General features: G+C 37.0%; 1 protein-coding gene across 1 annotated transcript; it reads left to right on the forward strand.

The window, feature by feature from the left end:
• Nucleotides 1–8,627: 8,627 nt before the first annotated feature.
• Nucleotides 8,628–9,560, forward strand: LOC308426175 (olfactory receptor 1468-like; the record flags this gene model as incomplete). The annotated part of the gene is made up of 1 exon (XM_080923934.1): nt 8,628–9,560. The coding sequence occupies one exon, from the start codon at nt 8,628–8,630 to the stop codon at nt 9,558–9,560; it is 933 nt and encodes a 310-aa protein (XP_080780060.1).
• Between the last annotated feature and the right edge of the window lie 16,059 nt (nt 9,561–25,619).

Here is a 25,619-nt window from a genome sequence, read left to right on the forward strand (position 1 = left end):
CTGCATACAGGAAAATCATCTCAGAGACAAATACAGACACTATCTCAGAGTAAAAGGTTGGGGAAAAAACTTCCAAGCAAACAGCCCCAAGAAGCAAGATGGAGTGGCTATTCTAATATCGAATAAAGTAAATTTCCAACCAAAGTTATCAAAAAGTAAGGAAGGATACTTTTTACTCATTACAGGGGAAATCTGTCAGGAGAAAATCTCAATTTTTAACATATATGCTCAAAATTCAAAAGCACCCATATTTATAAAAGAAACCCTACTAAAGCTCAAAAAATACATTTCGCCCCACACAATAATAGTGGGAGACTTTAATACCACACTCTCACCAATGGACAGACCATGGAAACAGAAACTGAACAAGGAAACTGTAAAACTAGCAGAGACTAAGAACCAACTGGAATTAATAGATATCTACAGAACATATCATCCTAAACTAAAAGAATACACCTTCTTCTCAGCACCCCATGGCACCTTCTCAAAAATTGACCACATAATTGGACACAGTATGAGCCTCAACCGATATAAGAAGATTGAAATACTCCCATGCATTCTCTCAGATCACCATGGTCTAAGGCTGGTCTTCAACAACAACAAATACAACAAAAAACCCACGTACACATGGAAACTAAAAAACTCTCTGTTAAACCATAGCAGGGTCAAAGAAGAAATAAAGAGAGAAATTAAGGATTTTCTATAATTCATTGGAAACGAAAACACAACATACCCAAACCTATAGGATACAATGAAAGCAGTACTGAGAGGAAAACTCATAACTCTGAGTCCTTCCAAAAAGAAACTGGAGAAAGCATACATTAGCAACTTGACAGCACAGCTAAAAGCTCTAGAACAAAAGGAAGCAGATACACCAAAGAGGAACAGACTGCAAGAAATAATCAACCTAAGGGCAGAAATAGACCAAATAGAAACAAAAAGAACCATCGAAAAAATCAACAAAACCAAGAGCTGGTTTCTTGAGAAAATCAAGAATGAAAAACCCCTAGCAAGACTAACTAGAGGGCAAAGAGAGAGTATACAAATTAACAAAATCAGAAAGGAAAGTGGAGACATAACAACTGAAACTGAGGAAATTCAAGAAATTATCAGAACCTACTACAAAAGTTTATACTCCACAAAGTTGGAAAATATGGAGGAAATGGATGAATTCCTAGACAAATACAAGATTTTAAAGTTAAACCAGGACCAGGTAAATAATCTAAATAATCCCAAAACACCTAAAGAAATAGAAGTCAACAAAAACCTCCCAACCAAAAAAAGTCCAGGTCCAGGTGGGTTCAGTACAGAATTTTATCAGACATTCATTGCGGACTTAACACCAATACTCTCCAAATTATTCCACAAGATAGAATCAGATAGAATACTACCAAACTCATTTTTGGGTTACAATAACCCTTGTTCTTAAACCACACAAAGACCCTACAAGGAAAGAAAACTTCAAACCAATCTCACTTATGAACATCGATGCAAAAATACTCAACAAAATCCTTGCAAACCCAATTCAAGAACACATCAAAACAATCATTCACCATGACCAAGTAGGCTTCATCCATGAGATGCAGGGTTGGTTTAATATAAGGAAATCCATCAATGTAATTCATCATATAAACAAAGTCAAAGAACAAAATCACATGGTTATTTCACTAGATGCCGAGAAAGCATTTGACAAAATTCAACACCCCTTCATGTTAAAAGTCCTGGAAAGAACAGGAATCCAAAGTCCATACCTAAATATAATGAAAGCAATATAGAGCAAACCAACAGCCAACATCAAATTTAATGGTGCTAAACTTGAAGCAATCCCACTAAAATCAGGGACTCCACAAGGCTGCCCACTCTCCCCGTACCTATTCAACATAGTACTGGAAATCCTGGCGGGAGCAATTCGACAGCAATAGAAAATCAAGGGGATACAAATCAAAAAGGAAGAAGTAAAAACTTCACTCTTTGCAGATGACACGATAGTGTATTTAAGTGACCCCACAAATTCCACCAGAGAATTCCTACAGTTGATAAACAAGTTCAGCAAAGTGACTTGATATCAAATTAAATTAACCAAATCAGTAGCCTCGTATAATCAATTGACAAACATGTAGAGAAAAAAATTAGGGAAAAGATACCCTTCACAATAGTCACAAAAACTATGAAATGCCTTGGTGTGGTTCTAACTAAGCAAGTGAAGGACCTGTATGACAAGAACTTAAAACCTCTAAAGAAGGAAATCGAGGAAGATCTCAGAAAATGGAAAGATCCCCCATGCTCATAGATTGGAAGGATCAACATTTTAAAAATGGCCATCCTACCAAGAGCAATCTACAGATTCAATGCAATCACCATCAAAATTCCAACTCAATTCTTTATAGAGTTGGAAAGAGCAATGTGCAATTTCATCTGGAATAACAAAAGACCTAGAATAGCAAAATCCATCCTCAACAACAAGAAAACAACTGCGGGAATCACTATTCCTGACCTCAAGCTATATTACAAGGCAATTGTGCCAAAAACTGCATGGTACTGGTACAGAAATAGGCACGTGGATCAATGGAATAGAATAAAAGATCCAGAAATGAGCCCTCATGTATATGGTCACCGATTTTTGACAAAGGAGCTGTAAACATTCAATAGAAAAAGGACAGCCTATTCAACAAATGGTGTTGGTCCAACTGGCACTCAGCATGCAGAAGAATGAAAATAGACCCTTTCTTATCTCCTTGTACAAACATAAGTGTAAGTGGATCAAAGATCTCCACATTAAACCAGATAAACTGAAACTATTAGATGAGAAAGTAGGGAAACCCTTAGAACACATAGACACAGGAGAAAATTTTCTGAACAAAACACCAGTGGCTCAAGCTCTAAGGTCAAAGATTAACAAATGGGACTTAATGAGACTGCAAAGTTTCTGTAAGGCTAAGGACATTGTCAAGGAAACAAAATGGCAGCCAACAGAATTGGAAAAGATCTTTACCAACTCCACATCAGATAGAGGCCTATTATCTAAGGTATACAAAGAACTCAAAAAGCTAGACACCAGAGAATCAAACAACCCTACTAAAAATGAGGTACAGAGGTAAACAAAACATTCTCAATTGAGGAATATGGAATGGCTGAGAAACAGCTAAAGAAGTGCTTGACATCCTTAGCCATCAGGGAAATGCAAATCAAAACAACCCTGAGATTCCACCTCACACCAGTCAGAATGGCCAAGATCCAAAACTCAGATGACAGCAGATGCTGGCGAGGCTGCGGAGAAAGAGGAACACTTCTCCACTGTTGGTGGGGTTGTAAACTGATACAGCCACTCTGGTAATCAGTCTGGCCGGTTTCTCAGGAAATTGGACATAGTAGTTTCTGATGATCCAGCTATTCCACTTCTGGGCATATACCCCAGAGACACTCCAATATACAGCAAAGATACATGCACCATAATGTTCACATCAGCTCTATTTATAATAGCAGAAGCTGGAAAGAACCCAGATGCCCTTCAGTAGATGAATGGATACAAATATTGTGGTACATTTACACAACGGAGTACTACTGAGCTATCAGAGATAATGACTTAACCAAATTCTTAAGAATATGCCTGCATCTAGAGAATATCATCCTGAGTAAGGTAACCTAGTCACAAAAGAACAGACATAATATGCAATCACTGATAGTGTGATGGTAACGTCAGAGGCTCGGACTGCCCCAGAAACAACTCACAGACTGTGTGAAGCTCAAGAAATAGAAAACAAAACAAAGCAAACAAAAAAAAAAAAACCCATTATGCTCAATCCTTACACACCAAGAAAATGTTGACTAACTCTGGGTTACATCCTGTTTTACATGTACTTTTTGATCATTGTAACTAGTAAGAACTTCATGCAGAGTATCAAACCTTAAAGAAAAATTCCTAAGCACTGACAAAAATGTATTTGTATACATTTATGCAAAAATGTTTAAAATTTTTTCTTTTCTCTTTGTTTTTTAAAATAAAGTTTAAAAAAGCAAGATGTTCCCTATTTTTAAACAACTTTATTTTTAAAATACTGAGACAAATGTACAGATTTTTAAAAGTATTTTACATAAAACTATATGAATATATTTTGTCAGTACTTTTTTTAAAGGTTTGATAGTATGAATTTAAATCTTACTAGTTACAATGAGTATAATGTACATGTAAAACAAAATGTAAGATGGAAATATTAAAAGTGTAAAGATTAAACATAATAATTTTCAAACACCAATAATTGCCACAAGGCTATATTCTTAGCTCTTAAATTATTAATGATTTAAGGTGTAGATGTACCATACTCTGAGAGGGTGTTATACACTACTTTCTTTCTGAGAAGGACTCAGGCTTCCACTTTTTTGCCTTCCTTTTTTACTTTTGAGCTTCCTATAATCTGTGAGTTGTTTCTTCGGTATTCAGAACTTTCTGGTGCTAATTATCAGTGCCTTTGGTTCTCTGGTGTCTAATTTCTTGGTTACTTTGTATATATTGGATATTAGCTTTCTCTCTTATATAGAATTGGTAACAATCTGTTGGTTGCAGTTTTGTAATATTGAAAGTGTCCTTTTCCCTACAGAAACTTTGCAGTTTTATGAGATTCCATTTGTGCATTCTTGATCTTAGAGTATAAGCCATTAGTGTTCTGTTCAGGAAAATTTACTCTGTGCCTTTGCACTTGAGGCTCTTCCAACATTCTCTTCTACTAGTTTTAGTGTATCTATTTTTATGTGGAGGTCCTTTGTCCCCTTGGACTTGAATTTTGTACAAGGAGATAAAAATAGGTAGATTTGCATTTTTTATCCTCATGGCCGGTTGTCTCATTCTGCTTAAAATCTACAGTTGGATTGGCTCAAAGATGACTCAGTACTTAAATGCTAGGCTATTCATAGCTATTTGTCTAGATATTTTGTTGACTGATACACTTTAAGTCAATTATATCCAGACTATTTCTTATAATATACGGTGTTTTTCAGTCAACCTCCTTTGCTGTTCTCACTAACAAAATGGGGTCCAGTCAAGAGAAGCCCTGTTCATTACCTGAATGGGACAAGCATGCTTTTCTATATTTTTGACATTATTATTGCTGCTATTTGATGATTATTTTGTTTATTGTTGTTTAAATCCTACCATCTGTTAAGTTTGGAAATCATAATCATTGACTAAAATTGATCTCCAATCGAGATCCCTGAGGTAAATTGGTCTTAGATAGGTCCAGCATATTTACTATGTCTTTAATGACTTATCAAGTCTGTACACCTCTGGGATGCTGGGCACCTAATGTTCAGTGGTGCCAACAAAGGGCTTTGAGTAGGGATGATGCAGTTATGTGAGGTGTATGCAGCAGCTGTTATTCTTTTGTCTGCTAATAAAATAAAGGTAATCAGGATCATGAACCAGAAACTACGACCCACTCTGACTCATCAGTGCTGGGTACATTCAGGAAAATAAGCAGGTGTCTTGAAATCAATTCAAATTTATATTTTATGTATAGTAGTTTTTTTCAGGTAGGATACACTTCTTCTTTTCTTAGTAATACCTTGTTTGTATTAGATTCATCTTCATCATGTAACTAGGTATACTAGCATGTTTATTATTACTATTATTTGTTATGCGATTTTCCCCCAATATCATAATATTTCAACAAAAGAATGTACCAAAAGATAAAGTTTAGTTCTTTAGTGCTTAGTGTTTGTTTACTTTACTTTTACCTCTGGGGTCTGAACAATCTCGGAAATAGTGTCCTATTAAAATGATGATTCATTTTATCTGTACAAGTTGAAAAATATCTCTGTCACTGCTATTGTATGTGATTGCTCTTAAGTACAGTTTATCATGTAATATATTACCATCATTTGAGTGTTCATTTAAGTCTACAATGAAAGCTCCTCAATCAAACTCAGTATTTCTACAGGATCCATATTGATATGCAGTTCTGACACATGTTAGAAACATACAATTTATAATTTTATGTGGTGTTTAATTTGAGAAGTACAGTCTTAATATATAGAGAATTTAAGAAGTCCATTAACCATTAAGTAGATGGTGATTTCTCAGTTTCTCATCTTTGTACACATGCATACACAACACAAAAATACTGTTCATTTACATGAGAGACATAAAATTGGTATGGTGGCACATTTTTTTTTTCATGGCAGTACTTGGAATACAGAGGCAACTAGTGCTCAGTGTTTGAGGCCACTATGGGATACATGAGAAGAGTAACTTTTTAAATGGAACATCTTTCTCCTACATCATTTATCCTCTGTAATGTAAATCTGCAGAGACTAAGTGTGCAATCTCTGAATTCAACTGTATTGGAAAACTCGCAGTCTATGAAGATGAAAACAGTCAGTTTAAGTTTTAACATTTTCTGAGAAAGTTGTTAAGATCTATAGATATTTCTTCTGTTGCATCAGCTTTTCGACCTGTGATAGATTAAATATCCAATAATGTCCAGAATCAGCGGATGGTGTGTGTGTGTGTGTGTGTGTGTGTGTGTGTGTGTGTGTGTATGTGTGTGTGTGTCATGTGTGATCATTAATACATGCCTGCCTCTCCATGCTGTGACTAGGATATAGACTACCCAGTGTTAGACACTGATCAAGTGAACATTTGAAGAAATATGTGGAATGTTGGAGGCATTGAAAAGAGTGGATGGTACATTCTTGTATCTAAAGCAGAAGATGCAACAATTTTTTCCCCAGAATTGTCGTTTTCCACTAATTCTTTCAGCTGAATGCATGAACCTCATCCTGAAGTGAAGTGTTATTGACTTTCTAAAAGTCTACAGATTTTAATAACATTCAAAGAGTATCTGAAAAACAACTAGCAGGGTTTAAATCAGTGTCTGTATTTAACATACTTGATGCATAAATTCACCATCACATGTATTATGGACATCTGAAGATTAACTCCGGTAAAGTTTCCAAACTATGTTTTACTTCTGTTTTGTAATTCATAAAATCTTTATCCTGTTTTTGCTGCCTCAATGTCAATGACATTTTGAGTATTAAACCATATAGATATGATTTGGGGTCATTAGTATCACTTTAGAGTGACAAAGATGTAGAAACACAGCATCAGATCTCTAATGAACAATGTAGAGTTTAACTTTTTAAGTATTTATATTTAAATGGGGCCTTTTAAAAAAATTGATGATAAAAACATCTGTATCATTTTGAGCAGCAGGTAACAAATGTTCATTGACCAATTTCATGAATCATTACAGATTTTGGCCCTAGTTGAAAAATCTGATTGATTGCATATAAAAAACCAAAATGAAGATATATGTATATTTTTCTACATATAGTTTACAATTAATGTGCATATATATTAATCAGTGATCACATATTAACTGCATAGGATTAGGATATGATGCTAGAGAACATAGCTGAAGGTATAACATAGTATGGGAGAGCAGAGTAAATTCACCTCAGTATGTCTTAAGTAATATCTCTGACATATGAGGGAGGATGAACAGATGAAGGGGAACGAGGAAAGTCATAGGCAAAAGGAGGATCACCTGCAAAAGGAAGGATGTAACTCCATCAATGATAAAGAAAGACATCGAAGTGTCATGATGAGACTATATAAGATGGACCATGAGCACCTGTGAGGTAATGTAACATCATTTATGTCCTCGTAAGAGATTTTATCTTATTCTCAGAGCAATAGTGGTAATCTGAAAAATAAGTCAGAAAAAATATGATGGGACTTCTTTTATATTATGCTACAGTGTAAATAAATCATGATGAAGGAGACGAGAAAGATCAGGAAACATTAGAACATGAACATAATTGAGTCTGCCTCTGTATTTCAATATAGAAGAGATGTGGTCCTCAAACATTCATATCGGCTTACAGAAATGTATGGATGAAATTGGAAAAGTATTTAGGGGAAACTCTGCATAATGTATGAAAGCAGTATGTGGCAAGAAAAAAATTAATTTAAAATTGCTAATTTCTAATAGAACTTCATTTTCTTTTACTGTACTATGGAAGATCAGAAAGGTAGAACAAGGAATGCTTTGAGAGACAACAAAATGAAAACAGGAGATTCACTTATTACTTTGAGGGTCTGACGCTTATATCATAAAGTATTAGAATGAAGTTAATTACTTTACAGTGAAGTAAAAATATCTATGTTACAGAGTCATTCTGTTTAAAGTATAAAAGAGTAATCTAATACATAGGCATATGTAAATTTTTCTTGAAATTTATATAAAATTATGATATGTTTATAAAAATTCTTTAAGAACATCAATATACAAAATAACATAAAGCAAAGTACAGAGCAACAGACAATAGTCAATCAGTATGAGCAGGTAACAGGCAAGAGAATTATTAGTCCATTTTGTATCTCAGTAGAACCAGCATAGAAGTGTCTAGGAAAAAAAGAGGAGACTGAAACATATTGAAGAGAAGATGAGAAAGAACATGTATGATTAAAATGACTACAGACATCAGGAATTTTGAGGTTATAATTACTATGATGACTATAACATTCATTTTTGTACAATATATCTTCTGAAAATGTATTTGTTTTTATTTTGAATTTTAAGTAACCTTGATAATTTTTCTCATTAGAATACAGGAGAATAGGAATAATAATGAATAACCAGACCCTCATCACTCAGTTTCTCCTTCTGGGGCTGCCCATCTACCCAGAGCACCAGCATCTCTTCTACAGTCTGTTCCTGACCATGTACCTCACAACCCTCCTGGGAAACCTCATCATCCTCATCCTCATTCGTCTGGACTCCCATCTCCACACACCCATGTACTTGTTTCTCAGCAACTTGTCCTTCACTGACCTTTGTTTTTCTTCTGTCACAACGCCCAAGATGCTGCAGAACATGCAGAGCCAAGACACATCCATCTCCTATGCTGGCTGTCTGACACAAATGTACTTTTTCATGGTTTTTGCAAACATGGAGAATGTTCTTCTTGTGGTCATGGCCTATGACCGCTATGTGGCCATCTGCTTCCCTCTTCATTATACCAGCATCATGAGCCCCAAGCTCTGTGTGACTCTGGTGGTGCTCTCCTGGGCATTTACCATTCTGTATTCTATGTTCCACACTCTACTCTTGGCAAGATTGTCATTCTGTGAGGAGTATGTAATTCCCCACTTTTTCTGTGACATATCTGCCCTGCTCAAGTTGTCCTGCTCTGACACTTATATTAATGAACTAATGATATTTATCTTAGGAGGGCTTGATATTGTAATCCCATTCTTACTCATTGTTGTTTCATATGTACGAATTGTCTGCTCCATTCTAAAGGTCTCAACTACACAGGGCATACGCAAGGTCTTTTCAACCTGTGGTTCCCATCTGTCTGTGGTCTCACTGTTCTATGGGACAATTATTGGTGTCTACATATGGCCATCATCTAATAACTCTACTGTCAAGGAGATTGTCATGGCCCTGATGTACACAGTGGTGACTCCCATGCTTAATCCCTTTATCTATAGCCTGAGAAACAGAGACATGAAAGAGGCCTTGATCAGAGTCATTTGCAGGAAACAAATCTCATTATAATACCTATACTGTAGTTTTTAAACTTAAATTTATCTAGTAATTAGATTGATATTAATATTAAAATGTGTCCTTACAATAAGACTCACTGCATAATATTCTCATTTACAAAAGAGAATTTAACAGAGTAGTTTCATAAGGGAAGGGACCTGAACGAATCAGTGATATTTTCTCAGTGGTGATTCTAGAAAAGCATTCGGTAACAAGCACTGTTTTATCAACTCTCCCTTCCTTAAATTCAGTTTCTTAATTTTAAAGTATTAATCTCACATATAATACCACCCATCATTATAATGCCACCCCTTATTCACTTATTCTAGGTTTCCCCTACTTAGATTTACTTCCCCTCCACTTCTACTTCAGAAAAGAACATGCTTCCAAAAGATGGAACAGGCTTCCCAACTTTACAAACAAGATTTAATAATGCATTGCAAAACCCCTCATATTAAGCTGGAGAAGATAACTCAAATAGGAAAAAAAATTAGTCTTAATATCAGACAAAAGTGTCAAAGATTAACACATTGTTTTGAGTACCAGAAAAACATCACGCTAAAAGATTTAACCTTTATTGAGAGGACCTGAAGAAGACCCAGGCAGACCTGGTGCATGGCATTTCAATCTTGTAAGCCTATGTGAGCTTTGCTTAGTTGATATGTTGGGCCATTTTCTCCTGGTTCTTCCACCTCTGACTCATATTTTTTCTTCCCCTCTTCTCTGGAATTCTCTGATCTCTGAAGGGGAATGGATATGACAGAGACCATTAATTTATATACATACACATACACACTCACACACACACACACATGAAATCTGGCTGTGTGTCTCTGCAACCATTTTAATCTGCTGAATAATAAAACCTTACTATCATTGGGAATCATCGCAATAATTTTCATTTTTCATTTATTTCAGTCATATTTGATTCTACCCTAAGTCTCTCAGCTCTCTAGCCCCAGTTCTCAGCCATTTTGGAATGATAGGGTATGTGGTTCCCCTTGTGGATTAGGCTTCAAGTTTAACCAAACATTAGTTGGCCACTTCCATGAGTTCTGCATTGCCCCAGTACCTCTTGCTTTCAGAACATATTGTAGGTAGGTATATTTTGTTGTTGTGTTGATATCCTGGTTTCTCTTTCTGAAGTCTGCAGAGTAACTTCCCGCAGTAAAGAGACTAAAATATAGGGATGGATATTTCTACCCCTCACTAACTTGACCTATATTCAAGGAAATATTTTGGTTGTTTAAAATTGAACCTAACTCTCAACTGTCAGAGAGCTCAATTCTTTCTTAGTATTATCCTGGAGTTTTTAGTGATGTATACAGTAACATTGCAGTCAACAACTTCACCAAATGTAACCTACCAAGGGGAATCACTCCTGGCCACAAAAGATCTCCAGTTAAGACTCTATATTTTCCATTATTGATAGTTCTCACTTGGATAACCCTCATAGATTCCTGAAAGTTCCCACTGTACCAGGTTCCCATCAATCTCCAAATATTTCACACCAAATACAAGGTTGGCATCTGTATTTTTGTTTTGTTTTATTTTGATTTAGAGATTGCACAATATCTGTTTAGGCCTTAGAGCTTTTAGAGTTTATATCGAAAATTTTGGTACAATTCTCATGATTCTGCTATTGTATGTTACCTTGACCTTTTTTTATTATTGAAAAACTTTATTTTAAAAAACAAAGATAAATGTACAAATTTTCAGCATTTTTGCATAAAAGTAAACAAATACATTTTTTATGGTTGTAATTAAATATTTGTGGGTACATATACATACACATATGTATATATGTAACAATAATATAGGAAAAGAGGTCATTAATTTGAGGAAATAAGAGAGAAACTGGGAGGAGCTGTAGGGAAAAGAGGAGGATGTGATACAGTACTATTTTAATTAAAATATATTCTTTTTTTTTCTTGAACTTCACACACTCTGTGAGTTGTTTCTGGGGTGTTCAGAGCTTTCTGGGGTTAGTATCCCATTATCAGTGACTGCATATTATGTCTGTTCTTTTGTAACTGGGTTATCTCACTCAAAATGATATACTCTAGATACATCCATTTTTTAAGAATTTGGTTAAGCCATTGTTTCTGATAGCTGAATAGTACTCCATTGTGTAAATGTACCACATTTTTGTATTCACTCATCTACTGAAGGACATCTGGGTTCTTTCCAGCTTCTGGCTATTATAAATAGAGCTGCTATGAACATTGTGGTGCATGTATCTTTGTTGTATGTTGGAGCATCTTGGCAGTAAATGCCCAGAAGTGGAATAACTGGGTCTTCAGGTAGTACTATGCCCATCTTTCTGAGGAAGCGCCAGACTGATTTCCAGAGTGGTTGTATCAGGTTACAACCCCACTGACAGTGGAGTAGTGTTCCTCTTTTTCCACATCCTCACCAGCATCTGTTGTCATCTGAGTTTTTGATCTTGGCCAATCTGACTGGTTTGAGGTGGAATCTCAGGGTTGTTTTGATTTGCATTTCCCTGATGACTAATGATGTCAAGAATTTCCTTAGATGCTTCTCAGCCATTCAATATTCCTCAATTGAGAACTCTTTGTTTAGCTCTGTTCCTCATTTTTAATAGGGTTGTTTGATTCTCTGATGTCTAGCTTTTTGAGTTCTTTGTATATCTTGGATATTAGGCCTCTATCTGATGTGGGGTTGGTAAAGATCTTCTCTTCTTGAGTTCTTAGGTCAAGGCAGGGTGGGCCACTGGACCATTGTTTCTACACAGGCAGGTGTAGATTATTATTTTTTTTAAACGACTTTATTTTGCAAAACAAAGATAAATGTAAAGATTTTAAACATTTTTTGCTTAAAATTATACATTTTAGTCAGTACTGTTTTTTCAGACATTAAAATAAATTTTACATTAAACCATGTGAATATGTTTTTTAGTCAGTACTTGATTTTTTTCAAGGGCTTGACAGTATGCATTGAAAACGTACTAGTTGCAATAAGCGTAAAGTACATGCAAAACAAAACGCAACATGGAAATAGTCAAAGTCTTCTTGTTTTGTGAATATATGTATATTTTTTGTTTTCTTTATTTCTTGGACTGCATACAGTCTGTGAGTTGTTTCTGGGGGAGTGCAAGCCTCTGGGGTTAGCATCCCACTATCAGTGACTGCATATTATGTCTGTTCTTTTGTGACTGGGTTATCTCACTCAGGATGATCTTCTCTAGATGCAGCCATTTTCTTAAGAATTTGGTTAAGTCATTGTTTCTGGTGGCTGAGTAGTATTCCATTGTGTATATGTACCACAAATTTTGTATCCATTTGTCTTCTGAAGGACATCTGGGTTCCTTCCAGCTTCTGGCTATTATAAATAGAGCCGCTATGAACATTGTGGTGCATATATCTTTGTTGTGTATTAAAGTGTCTCTGGGGTATATGCCCAGAAGTGGAATAGCTGGGTCTTCAGGTAGTACTATATCCAATTTTCTGAGGTATCGCCAGACAGATTTCCAGAGTGGTTGTATTAGCTTGCAACCCCACCAACAGTGGAGAAGTGTTCCTCTTTCTCCGCAGCCTCGCCAGCATCTGCTGTCATCTGAGTTTTGGATCTTGGCCAATCTGACTGGTGTGAGGTGGAATCTCAGGGTTGTTTTGATTTGCATTTCCCTGATGGATAAAGATGTTGAGCACTTCCTTAGATGTTTTACAGCCATTCCATGTTTTTTACCTAGAGTAGTTATTATAAAAAAACACACTAGCTACAAGCTAACATACCCAGTTTACTTTTTATTTTATTACAGAACCTGATTTTTATTTTGTTTTTGTTTTTTGTTACTTTAAAAGTATGGTTTCTCTGTGTAGCCTTCACTGCCCTTAGGCTTTCTCTGTAGACCAGTGTGGTCTTTGTGTAAGAAAGTCTGCCTACAAAATGCTGGACCAAAGGCCTTTGTATAGAAGACAACCAAGAGCACACCTACTCCCCTGCATCCCAATTCACACCGTGCCTCCTTGACTCCAACATCTAATTCTTTATCTGTCTTATAAAGAATTTTTGAACCTCTCAGTTTAGTCTGCTACATCCTGAGCTACTAGCTGCTGAGTAGTAGTGTATTAGAACTAGATGTTTCTGTAGGATTTTTTTACTCTACAAATATTGTGTCTTTTGTGGTTGTTTGGGTTCCTTCTTTTGTTTGTGGAATTTTCATTGTTTATCTTTTAAGGCAAGGTTTCCGTGTAGCCTTGACTACCTGAAAATTTTATGTGTAGTTCACGTTAGCCTAGAACTCTGCCTGCTGTTGCCTCCCAAGTGCACTACACACTTAAGCTCACTAGTTCTTTTTTTATTTTTTACATTTTTCAGGTTTAATGAAACATTTTTTCTTTTTTTTATTGAAGAACTTTATTTTTTAAAAAACAAAGATACATGTACAATTTTTAAGCATTTTTTAAAGTTTGATACTCTGCATTAAGATCTTACTAGTTACAATGAGCAAAAGGTACATGCAAAACAGGATGTAACCTGGAAATAGTCAACATATTTTTAGTGTGTAAGCGTTGAGCCTAATGTTTTTTTTCTTTTCTTTTTCTTGAACTTCACACAGTTTGTGAGTTGTTTCTGGGCAGTCCAAGCTTCTGGGGTTAGCATCCCACTATCAGTGACTGCATACTATGTCTGTTCTTTTGTGAGTGGGTTATCTCACTCAGGATGATATTCTCTAGATGCAACCATTTTCTTAAGAATTTGGTTAAGTCATTGTTTCTGATAACTGAGTACTACTCCACTGAGTAAATATACCACAATTTTTGTCTCCATTTATCTACTGAAGGACATCTGGGTTCTTTCCAGCTTCTGGCTATTATAAATAGAGCTGCAATGAACATTGTGATGCATATATCTTTGTTGTATATTGGAGTGTCTCTGGGATATATGCCCAGAAGTGGAATAGCTGGATCTTCAGGTAGTACTATGTTCAATTTTCTGAGGAATTGCCAGACTGATTTCCAGAGTGGTTGTATCAGTTTAGAACCCCACCAACAGTGGAGAAGTGTTCCTCTTTCTCCATAACCTCGACAGCATCTGCTGTCATCTGAGTTTTGGATCTTGGCCAATCTGACTGGTGTGAGGTGGAATCTCAGGGTTGTTTTAACTTGCATTTCCCTGATGGATAAAGATGTCGAGCACTTCCTTAGATGTTTTACAGCCATTACATGTTCCTCAATTGAGAATGTTTTGTTTAGTTCTGTACCCCATTTTTTAATAGGGTTGTTTGGTTCTCTGGTGTCTAGCTTTTTGAGTTCTTTGTATACCTTGGATATTAGGCCTCTATCAGATGTGGAGTTGGTAAATATCTTTTCCCATTTGGTTGGTTGCCGTTTTGTTTCTTGACAATGTCCTTAGCCTTACAAAAACTTTGCAATTTCATTAAGTCCCATTTGTTAAATTTTTACCTTAGAGCTTGAGCCATTGGTGTTTTGTTCAGAAAATTTTGTCCTGTGCCTATGTGTTCTAAGGTTTTCCCTACTTTCTCATCTAATAGTTTCAGTGTATCTGGTTTAATGTGGAGATCTTTGATCCACTTACACTTGAGCTTTGTACAAGGGGATAAGAAAGGGTCTATTTTCATTCTTTTGCATGCTGAGTGCCAGTTGGACCAGCACCATTTGTTGAATAGGCTGTCCTCTTTCCATTGAATGTTTACGGCTGGCTCCTTTGTCAAAAATCAGGTGACCAGTTGTGGTGGCCTAAGAATTTATGAATTCATTGTTTTTAATAGCTGAGTAGAAATTTATTGTATAAATGTACCACATTTTCTCTAGCTATTTTTTTTTTGAAGGACATCTAGGTTCTTTCAAGATTCTTTTGTACTTCTTATGGTCTTTGGCCTTAGGACTCCTTGTAAATGCCCCCAAATTATTCTGTATCAAGAATAGTAAGTATTTACATTTGAAAAGGCTCTAATTTCTAACATAGTACATTTTGATTTACCAATTAGGCATGCATATTGAGGGTGAGGCAGTACAAGGCTAAATCATTGCATTTTATTTGTAATGTCACCAATACAATAGCAAAATGACTAAAGTTGTAATTATAACTCTGTGTGTGTACACTCTATAGATTGTGTGTGTGTGTGTGTGTGTGTGTGTGTGTGTGTGTGTGTGTGTGTGATTTAGGGATTTACTGCTGTGAATATACCTCACAATCAAACAACTCTCATAAGGACATTTAATTGCGGCTTACTTCCAGGTTCAAAGGTTTATCCCATTATCACTAAACATTCTAGTATCCAGACAGGTGTGGTGCAGGAGAAGCTAAGTGTTCTACAACTTCATTTGAATGATACTAAGAAAAGACTCCCTTGGATGTGAGTCTTAATTTCCATACCTAAAATGAAAGAATTTCTCCTATAAGGCCACATATACTCCATAAAAATTCACTTCTTTTTTTTTTTGGATCCAGTTGGACTTTATTGGTGATAAGTGGCTATGAACCTTTCAGGATTTTATAGGTCTTTTATCTCAAATGGAAGGGCAGTTTATCTTTGCACATTAGATGTACTTTTTTTATTGAAGAATGTTATTTTAAAAAACAGATAAATTTACAAATTTTAAACATTTTTGAATAAAAGTAGATGAATACATTTTTGACATTGCTTGGCTTTTTTTTTTAAGGTTTGATAGTGTGCATTAAGATCTTACTAGTTACAATGAGCATAAAGTACATGTATAAAAGGATATAACCTGGAATTAGTCAAGGTTTTCCTGGTGTGTAAAAAGTAAACATAATGTTTTTTCTTTTCTTCCTTTTTATTTTTTTTCTTGAACTTCACAGTCTGTGAATTGTATCTGGGGTGTTCAGAGCTTTCTGGGATTAGTATCCAATTATCAGTGACTACATATTATGTCTGTTATTTTGTGACTGGGTTTTCTTGCTCAGGATAATATTCTCTAGATGCATCCATGTTCTTAAGAATTGCATAAGGTCATTTTTTTTCTGATACCTGAGTAGTACTTCATTTTGTAAATGTACCACAGTTTTGTATCCATTCGTCTACTGAAGGACATCTGGGTTCTTTCCAGCTTCTGGCTATTTTAAATAGAGCTGATATGAACATTGTGGTGCATGTGTCCTTGTTGTATGTTGGAGCGTCTCAGCAGTAAATGCCCAGAAGTGGAATAACTGGATTTTCAGGTAGTACTATGTCCAATTTTCTGAGGAACTGCCAAACTGATTTCTAGAGTGGTTGTACCAGGTTACAACCCCACCAAAAGTGGAGAAGTGTTCCTTTTTCTCCACATCCGAGCCAGCACCTGCTGTCATCTGAAATTTTGATCTTGGCCAATCTGACTGGTGTGAGGTGGAATCTCAGGGTTGTTTTGATTTGCATTTCACTGATGGCTAATGATGTCAAGAACTTCCTTAGATGCTTCTCAGCCATTCAATATTCCTCAATTGAAAACTTTTTGTTTAGCTCTGTTTCCCATTTTTAATAGGGTTGTTTGATTCTCCGGTGTCTAGCTTCTTGAGTTCTTTGTATATCTTGGATATTAGGCCTCTATCTGATGTGGGGTTGGTAAAGATTTTCTCCCACTCTGTTGGCTGCCATTTTGTTTTCTTGACAGTGTCTTTAGCCCTACAGAAACTTTGCAATCTCATTAAGTCCCATTTGTCAATCTTTGACCTTAGAGCTCAAGCCATTAGCATTCTGTTCAGGAAATTTTCTTCTGTGCCTATGAGTTCTAAGGTTTTCCCTACTTTCTCATCTAATAGTTTCAGTGTACCTGGTTTAATATGGAGATCTTTGATCCACATGCACTTGAGCTTTGTACAGGGAGATAAGAAAGGGTCTATTTTCATTCTCTGCATGCTGAGTGCCAGTTGGACCAACACCATTTGTTGAATACACTTTCCTTTTTCAATTGAATGTTTACAGCTCCTTTGTCAAATATCAGGTGACCATATATGTGAGGGATCATTTCTGGATCTTCTGTTCTATTCCATTGATTCACATGCCTATTTCTGTACCAGTACCATGCAGTTTTCAGCACAATTGCCTTGTAATATATCTTGAGGACAGGGATGGTGATTCCTGCAGATGTTTTCTTTTTGTTGAGGATGGATTTTGCATTTCTAGGTCTTTTGTTATTCCAGATGAAATTACACACTGCTCTTTCCAACTCATTGAAAAATTGGGTTGGTGTTTTGATGGGGATTGCATTGAATCTGTAGATTCCTATTGGTAAGATGGCCATTTTTACAATTTTGATCCTTACAATCCATGAGCATGGGAGATATTTCCATTTTCTGAGATCCTCCTCAATATCCTTCTTTAGAGGTTTCAAGTTCTTGTCATACATGTACTTCACTTGCTTAGTTAGAGTCACACCAAGGTATTTCATAATTTTTGTGACTATTGTGAAGGGTATATTTTCCCTAATTTCTTTCTCCACATGTTTGTCCTTTTAGTAGAGGAAGGCCACTGATTTGTTCGAGTTAATTTTATACCCAGTCACTTTGCTGAAGTTGTTTATCAGCTGTAGGAATTCTCTGGTGGAATTTGTGGGGTTTCTTAAGTACACTATCATATCATCTGCAAATAGTTACGTTTTTACTTCTTTCTTTCCAATTTGTATCCCATTGATTTCCTTTTGCATTCTAATTGCTCTGGTCAGGACTTCCAATACTATGTTGAATAGGTATGGGGAGAGTGGGCAGCCTTCTTGAGGCCCTGATTTTAGTGGGATTGCTTCAAGTTTTCCACTGTTAAGTTTGATGTTGGCTGTTGGTTTGCTGTATATTGCTTTTATTATGTTTAGGTATGGGCCTTACATTCCTGTTCTTTCCAAGACTTTTAACATGAAAGGGCGTTGAATTTTGTCAAATGCTTTCTCAGCATCTAGTGAGATGACCATGTGTTTTTTTTTTATTTGAGTTTGTTTATATGGTGGATTACATTGACAGATTTCCATATATTATATCATCCCTGCATCCCAGGGATGAAGCCTACTTGATCATGGTGAATGTTCATTTTGGTATGTTCTTGGATTCGGTTTGCAAGGATTTTGTTGAATATTTTTCCATCAATGTTCATAAGTGAGATTGGTCTGAATTTCTCTTTCCGTGTAGGGTCTTTGTGTGGGTTAGGAATGAGGGTTTTGGAGCCTCAAAAATGAGTTAGGTAGTGTTCCATGTGATTCTATTTTGTGGAATATTTTGGAAAGTATTGGTATTATGTGGTCAATAAACATCTGCTAAAATTCTGCACTGAACCCATCTGGTTCTGGGCTTTTTTTTTTTTTTTTTTTCCTTTGGTGGGGAGGTTTTTGATGACTGCCTCTATTTCTTTAGGTGTTACTGAGTTATTTAGATGGTTTACATGGTCCTGATTTAACTTTAATATCTTGTATCTGTCTAGGATTTCATTCATTTCTTCCAGATTTTCTAGCTTTGTTCACTATAGGCTTTTGTAGTAGGATCTGATGATTTCTTGAATTTCCTCAGTTTCAGTTGTTACTTCTCTACCTTAGTTTCTGATTTTGTTAATTAGGATACCCTGTCTTTGCCCTCTAGTTAATTTGGCTAAGGGTTTATCAATCTTGTTAATTTTCTCAAAGAACCAGCTCTTGGTTTTGTTTTTTCTTTGAAGTTTTCTTTTTGTTTTTTTTGGTCTATTTCTGCCTTAATTTTGATTATGTCTTGCCTTCTAGTGCCACTTACTGGCCAATAATTTTCAAACCACCATGATGTTTATGAATATGTGGATGTGATAATATGTGTGTGAATAACTATGTGCCTTTGGAAAGACCACAGGACAATTTCAGGAATTTTCCTATCTCTTTATTTCTCATTTTATTAAGGCATACTCTCTCGTTGCCCTTGTGTAAATCCCCATCTCTTTCATTGGTGTGATTAAAAGTGTGGAGACTTCTGTTCCCACCTGGAGACGACTTCAGGACACAGAGCAGAGCCTGGCCCAACAGCCAGCCGGAAAGGCAGCTCGTACAGGCTGAGAAACTGCGACCTGGAACAGATCTTAGGAACTTCTGTTCCCACCCGGAGACGACTTCAGGACGCAGAGCGGAGCCTGGCCCAACTGCCAGCCGGAAAGTCGGCTGGTACAGGCTGAGCAACTGGTGAGTGGGAGACCTAGGCTGCAGGGGAGCAGAGGGATCTCTGTGGAGTGCACACAGAAAGGGCACCCCCTGCCCTGACCTGCCCTGTCCTTCCCGATCCAGTGACCGGGAACAGATCTTAGGAACTTCTGTTCCCATCCGGAGACGACTTCAGGACGCAGAGCGGAGCCTGGCCCAACTGCCAGCTGGAAAGGCGGCTCGTACAGGCTGAGCAACTGGTGAGTGGGAGACCTAGGCTGCGGGGGAGCAGAGGGATCTCTGCTGAGTGCACACAGAAAGGGCACCCCCTGCCCTGACCTGCCCTATCCTCCCCGATCCAGTGACCGGGAACAGATCTTAGGAATTTCTGTTCCCACCCTGAGACGACTTCAGGACACAGAGCAGAGCCTGGCCCACCTGCCAGCTGGAAAGGTGGCTCGGAGAGGCTGAGCATCTGTGACCACGAACAGATCTTAGGAACGTCTGTTCCCACCCGGAGGCAACTTCAGTACACAGAGCGGAGCCTGGCCCAGCTGCCACCCAGAACCTGGGCTGCCGGGAGTAGAGAGATCTCTGCGGAGTGCACACGGAAAGTGTACCAGGGACACAGACCAGATACAAGGGAAAGGCAAGAACATATCACTGACAACAAAATGGCAAGAGGAAAGAGAAAGAGTATATCCCAAGGAAACCAAGACAATCTAGCAACACCAGAACCCAGCTCTCCCATAGTAGCAAACATCGGAATTCCAAACACTCTAGAGAAAGAAGACACAGACCTGAAATCATGCCTCAAGACGCTGATAGAATTACTTAAACAAGAAAGGGAGGAAAAGCAAAAAGATTCAGAAGCTTTTAAAGAAGAAACAAGAAAAACACTCAAAGAATCAAAGAATGAGACGAAAACAGAACCAAAGAAATAAAGGAATGGAAGAGGGAAATTAAAACAGAAATTGACACAATAAAGAAAGCGCTAAAAGAGATAACCCTAGAGTCAGAACACCAAAAAAAGAAATCAGGAGTCACAGAAGCAAGCATTTCCAACAGATTACAAGAGATCAAGGAGAGAATCTCGGGGGCAGAAGACAACATTGCAAACATAGACAAAACAGCCAGAGAAGATGCAAAAAACAAAAAGCTCCTAACCCAAAATGTCCAGGACATACAAGACACAATGAGAAGACCGAACCTAAGGATAATAGGAATAGAAGAGGGAGAAGAGTATCAACTAAGAGGCACAGTAAATATCTTCAACAAAATCATAGAAGAAAACTTCCCTACCCTCAAGAATGAGATGACCACGAGCATAAAAGAAGCCTTCAGAACTCCAAATAGGTTGGACCAGAAAAGAAATACCTCCCGACACATAATAGTAAAAACATCAAGTGCCCAAAGTAAAGAAAAAATACTAAAAGCAGTAAGGGAAAAAGGTCAGGTAACATATAAAGGCAGACCAATCAGACTCACACCCGATTTCTCAACAGAGACTATGAAAGCTAGAAGAGCCTGGACAGACATCATGCACTCCTTAAGAGAGCACAAGTGCCAGCCCAAGCTGCTATACCCAGCAAAACTATCAATCACCATTGATGGAGAGACAAAGATATTTCAAGACAAATCAAAATTCACACAATATCTGACCACAAACCCAGCACTACAACGAATAATAGGTTGAAAACCCAATACAAGGAGGAAAAATACAGCCTAGTAAAAACAAGAAAACTCCTAAACAAGAAAACTAAAAGAAGAAAAAAACACAGACACAACTCAACCCAAAAAAGCAAAAATGGCAGGAAACAGAAACAATTATTCCTTGATATCTATTAACATAAATGGTCTCAACTCCCCAATAAAGAGACATAGACTATCAGACTGGATACATAAACAAAATCCAGCCTTTTGCTGCATACAGGAAACTCATCTCAGAGACAGAGACAGACACTATCTCAGAGTAAAAGGGTGGGAAAAAAACTTCCAAGCAAACAGCTCCAAGAAGCAAGCTGGAGTGGCTATTCTAATATCGAATAAAGTAAACTTCCAACCAAAAGTTATCAAAAAAGATAAAGAAGGACACTTTTAACTCATTACCGGGGAAATCTGTCAGGAGGAACTCTCAATCCTTAACATATATGCTCCAAATAAAAAAATCACCCACATTCATAAAAGAAACTCTACTAAAGCTCAAAAAATACATTTCACCCCACACAATAATAGTGGAAAACATTAACACCCCACTCTCACCAATGGACAAATCAGGTAAACAGAAACTGAACAAGGACACTGCAAAACTAGCAGAGACTTTGAACGAACTAGAATTAATAGATATATACAGAACATACTATCATAAAGTAAAAGAATACACCTTCTTCTCACCACCCCATGGCACCTTCTCGAAAATTGACCACATAATTGAACACAGAACGAGCCTTCATCGATATAAGAAGATTGAAATACTCCCATGCATCCTCTAAGATCACCATGGTCTAAGGCTGGTCTTTAACAACAACAAAGACAACAAAATGCCCACATACACATGGAAACTAAACAACGCTCTGTTAAAGGATAGCAGGGTCAAAGAAGAAATAAAGAAAGAAATTAAGGACTTTCTAGAATTCAACGAAAATGATAACACAACATACCCAAACCTATGGGATGCAATGAAAGCAGTATTGAGAGAAAAACTCATTGCCCTAAGTGCTTCTAAGAAGAAACTGGAGAGAGCTCACATCATCAACCTGACAGCACAGCTAAAAGCCCTAGAACAAAAGGAAGCAGATATACCCAAAAAAAGTTGACGGCAAGAAATAATCAAAATTAGGGCAGAAATAGACCAAATAGAAACAAAAAAAAACCATTGAAAAAAATCAACAAAACAAAGAGCTGGTTCTTTGAGAAAATCAACAAGATTGATAAACCCCTAGCCAGACTAACTAAAGGGCAAAGAGAGAGTATCCAAATTAACAAAATCAGAAAGGAAAGTGGTGACATAACAACTGAAACTAAGGAAATTCAAGAAATCATCAGATCCTACTACAAAAACTTATACTCCACAAAATTGGAAAATCTGGAGGAAATGGACGAATTCCTAGACAGATACAAGGTCCCAAAGTTTAGCCAGGACCAAGTAAACCATCTAAATAACCCTATAACACCTAAAGAAATAGAAGAAGTCATCAAAAGCCTCCCAACCAAAAAAAGCCCAGATCCAGACAGGTTCAGTGCAGAATTTTATCAGACATTTATTGGGGATATAACAACAATATTCGCCAAACTATTCCAAAAGATAGAATCAGATGGAATATTACCCAACTCATTTTTTGAGGCTACAATAACCCTCGTACCTAAGCCACACAAAGACCCTACAAGGAAAGAGAACTTCAGACCAATCTCACTTATGAACATTGATGCAAAAATACTCAACAAAATCCTTGCAAACCGAATCCAAGAACACATCAAAACCATCATTCATCATGATCAAGTAGGCTTCATCCCTGGGATGCAGGGATGGTTTAACATAAGGAAATCCATCAATGTAATCCACCATATAAACAAACTTAAAGACCAAAATCACATGGTCATCTCACTAGACGCTGAGAAAGCATTCGACAAAATCCAACACCCCTTCATGTTAAAAGTCCTGGAAAGAACAGGAATCTAAGGCCCATATTTAAACATAATAAAAGCAATATACAGCAAACCAACAGCCAACATCAAACTTAATGGCGAGAAACTTGAAGCAATCCCACTAAAATCAGGGACTTGACAAGGCTGCCCACTCTCTCCCTACCTATTCAACATAGTACTGGAAGTCCTGGCTGGAGCAATTAGACAGCAAAAGGAGATCAAGGGGATACAAATCGGAAAGGAAGAGATAAAAACATCACTCTTTGCTGATGACATGATAGTGTACTTGAGTGACCCCAAAAATTCCACCAGAGAACTCCTACAGCTGATAAACAAGTTCAGCAAAGTGGCCGGATACAAAATTAACTCAAACAAATCAGTAGCATTCCTATACTCAAAGGACAAACATGTGGAGAAAGTAATTAGGAAAAAGGTACCCTTCACAATCCTCACCAAAACTATTAAATACCTTGGTGTGACTCTAACTAAGCAAGTGAAGGACCTGTACGACAAGAACTTCAAACCTCTAAAGAAAGAAATTGAGGAGGATCTCAGAAAATGGAAAGATCTCCCATGCTCATGGATTGGAAAGATCAACATCTTAAAAATGGCCATCCTACCAAAAGCAATCTACAGATTCAATGCAATCCCCATCAAAATTCCAACCCAGTTCTTCATGGAATTGGAAAGATCAATGTGCAATTTCATATGGAATAACAAAAGACCTAGAATAGCGAAATCCATCCTCAACAACAAAAAAACATCTGCGGGAATCACTATCCATGACCTCAAGCTATATTACAAGGCAATTGTGCTGAAAACTGCATGGTACTGGTACAGAAATAGGCAAGTGGATCAACGGAATAGAATAGAAGATCCAGAAATGAGCCCTCATGTATATGGTCACCTGATTTTTGACAAAGGAGCAGTAAACATTCAATGGAAAAAGGACAGCCTATTCAACAAATGGTGCTGGTCCAACTGGCACTCAACATGCAAAAGAATGAAAATAGACCCGTTCTTATCTCCTTGTACAAAGCTCAAGTGTAAGTGGATTAAAGATCTCCACATTAAACCAGATACACTGGAACTATTAGATGAGAAAGTAGGGAAAACCTTAGAACACATAGGCACAGGAGAAAATTTCCTGAACAAAACACCAATGGCTCAAGCTCTAAGGTCAAAGATTAACAAATGGGACTTAATGAGATTGCAAAGTTTCTGTAAGACTAAGGACATCGTCAAGAAAACAAAACGGCAACCAACAGAATGAGAAAAGATCTTTACCAACACCACATCAGATAGAGGCCTAATATCCAAGATGTACAAGGAACTCAAAAAGCTAGACACCAGAGAATCAAATAACCCTATTAAAAAATGGGGTACAGAGCTAAACAAATCATTTTCAGTTGAGGAACACCGAATGGCCGAAAAACATCTGAGGAAATGCTAGACATCCTTAGCCATCAGGGAAATGCAAATCAAAACAACCCTAAGATTCCACCTCACACCAGTCAGATTGGCCAAGATCCAAAACTCAGATGACAGCAGATGCTGGCGAGGCTGCGGAGAAAGAGGAACACTTCTCCACTGTTGGTGGGGTTTCAAGCTAATACAACCACTCTGGAAATCTGTCTGGCGATACCTCAGAAAATTGGATATAGTACTCCCTGAAGACCCAGCTATTCCACTTCTGGGCATATACCCCAGAGACACTTTAATACACAACAAAGATATATGCACCACAATGTTCATAGCGGCTCTATATATAAGAGCCAGAAGCTGGAAGAAACCCAGATGTCCTTCAGAAGACGAATGGATACAAAAATTGTGGTACATATACACAATGGAATACTACTCAGCCACCAGAAACAATGACTTAACCAAATTCTTAAGAAAATGGCTGCATCTAGAGAAGATCATCCTGAGTGAGATAACCCAGTCACAAAAGAACAGACATAATATGCAGTCACTGATAGTGGGATGCTAACCCCAGAGGCTTGCACTCCCCCAGAAACAACTCACAGACTGTATGAAGTCCAAGAAATAAAGAAAACAAAAATATACATATATTCACAAAACAAGAAGACTTTGACTATTTCCATGTTGCATTTTTTTTTTTGCATGTACTTTACGCTTAATGTAACTAGTACGTTTTCAATGCATACTGTCAAGCCCTTGAAAAAAATCAAGTACTGACTAAAAAACATATTCACATGGTTTTATGTAAAATTTATTTTAATGTCTGAAAAAACAGTACTGACAAAAATGTATAATTTTAAGCAAAAAATGTTTAAAATCTTTACATTTATCTTTGTTTTGGAAAATAAATCGTTTAAAAAAAAAGTGTGGAGAC

The sequence above is a fragment of the Micromys minutus genome (genome assembly GCF_963924665.1).
Source record: "Micromys minutus genome assembly, chromosome: 10".
Classification (NCBI taxonomy): Eukaryota; Metazoa; Chordata; class Mammalia; order Rodentia; family Muridae; genus Micromys; species Micromys minutus.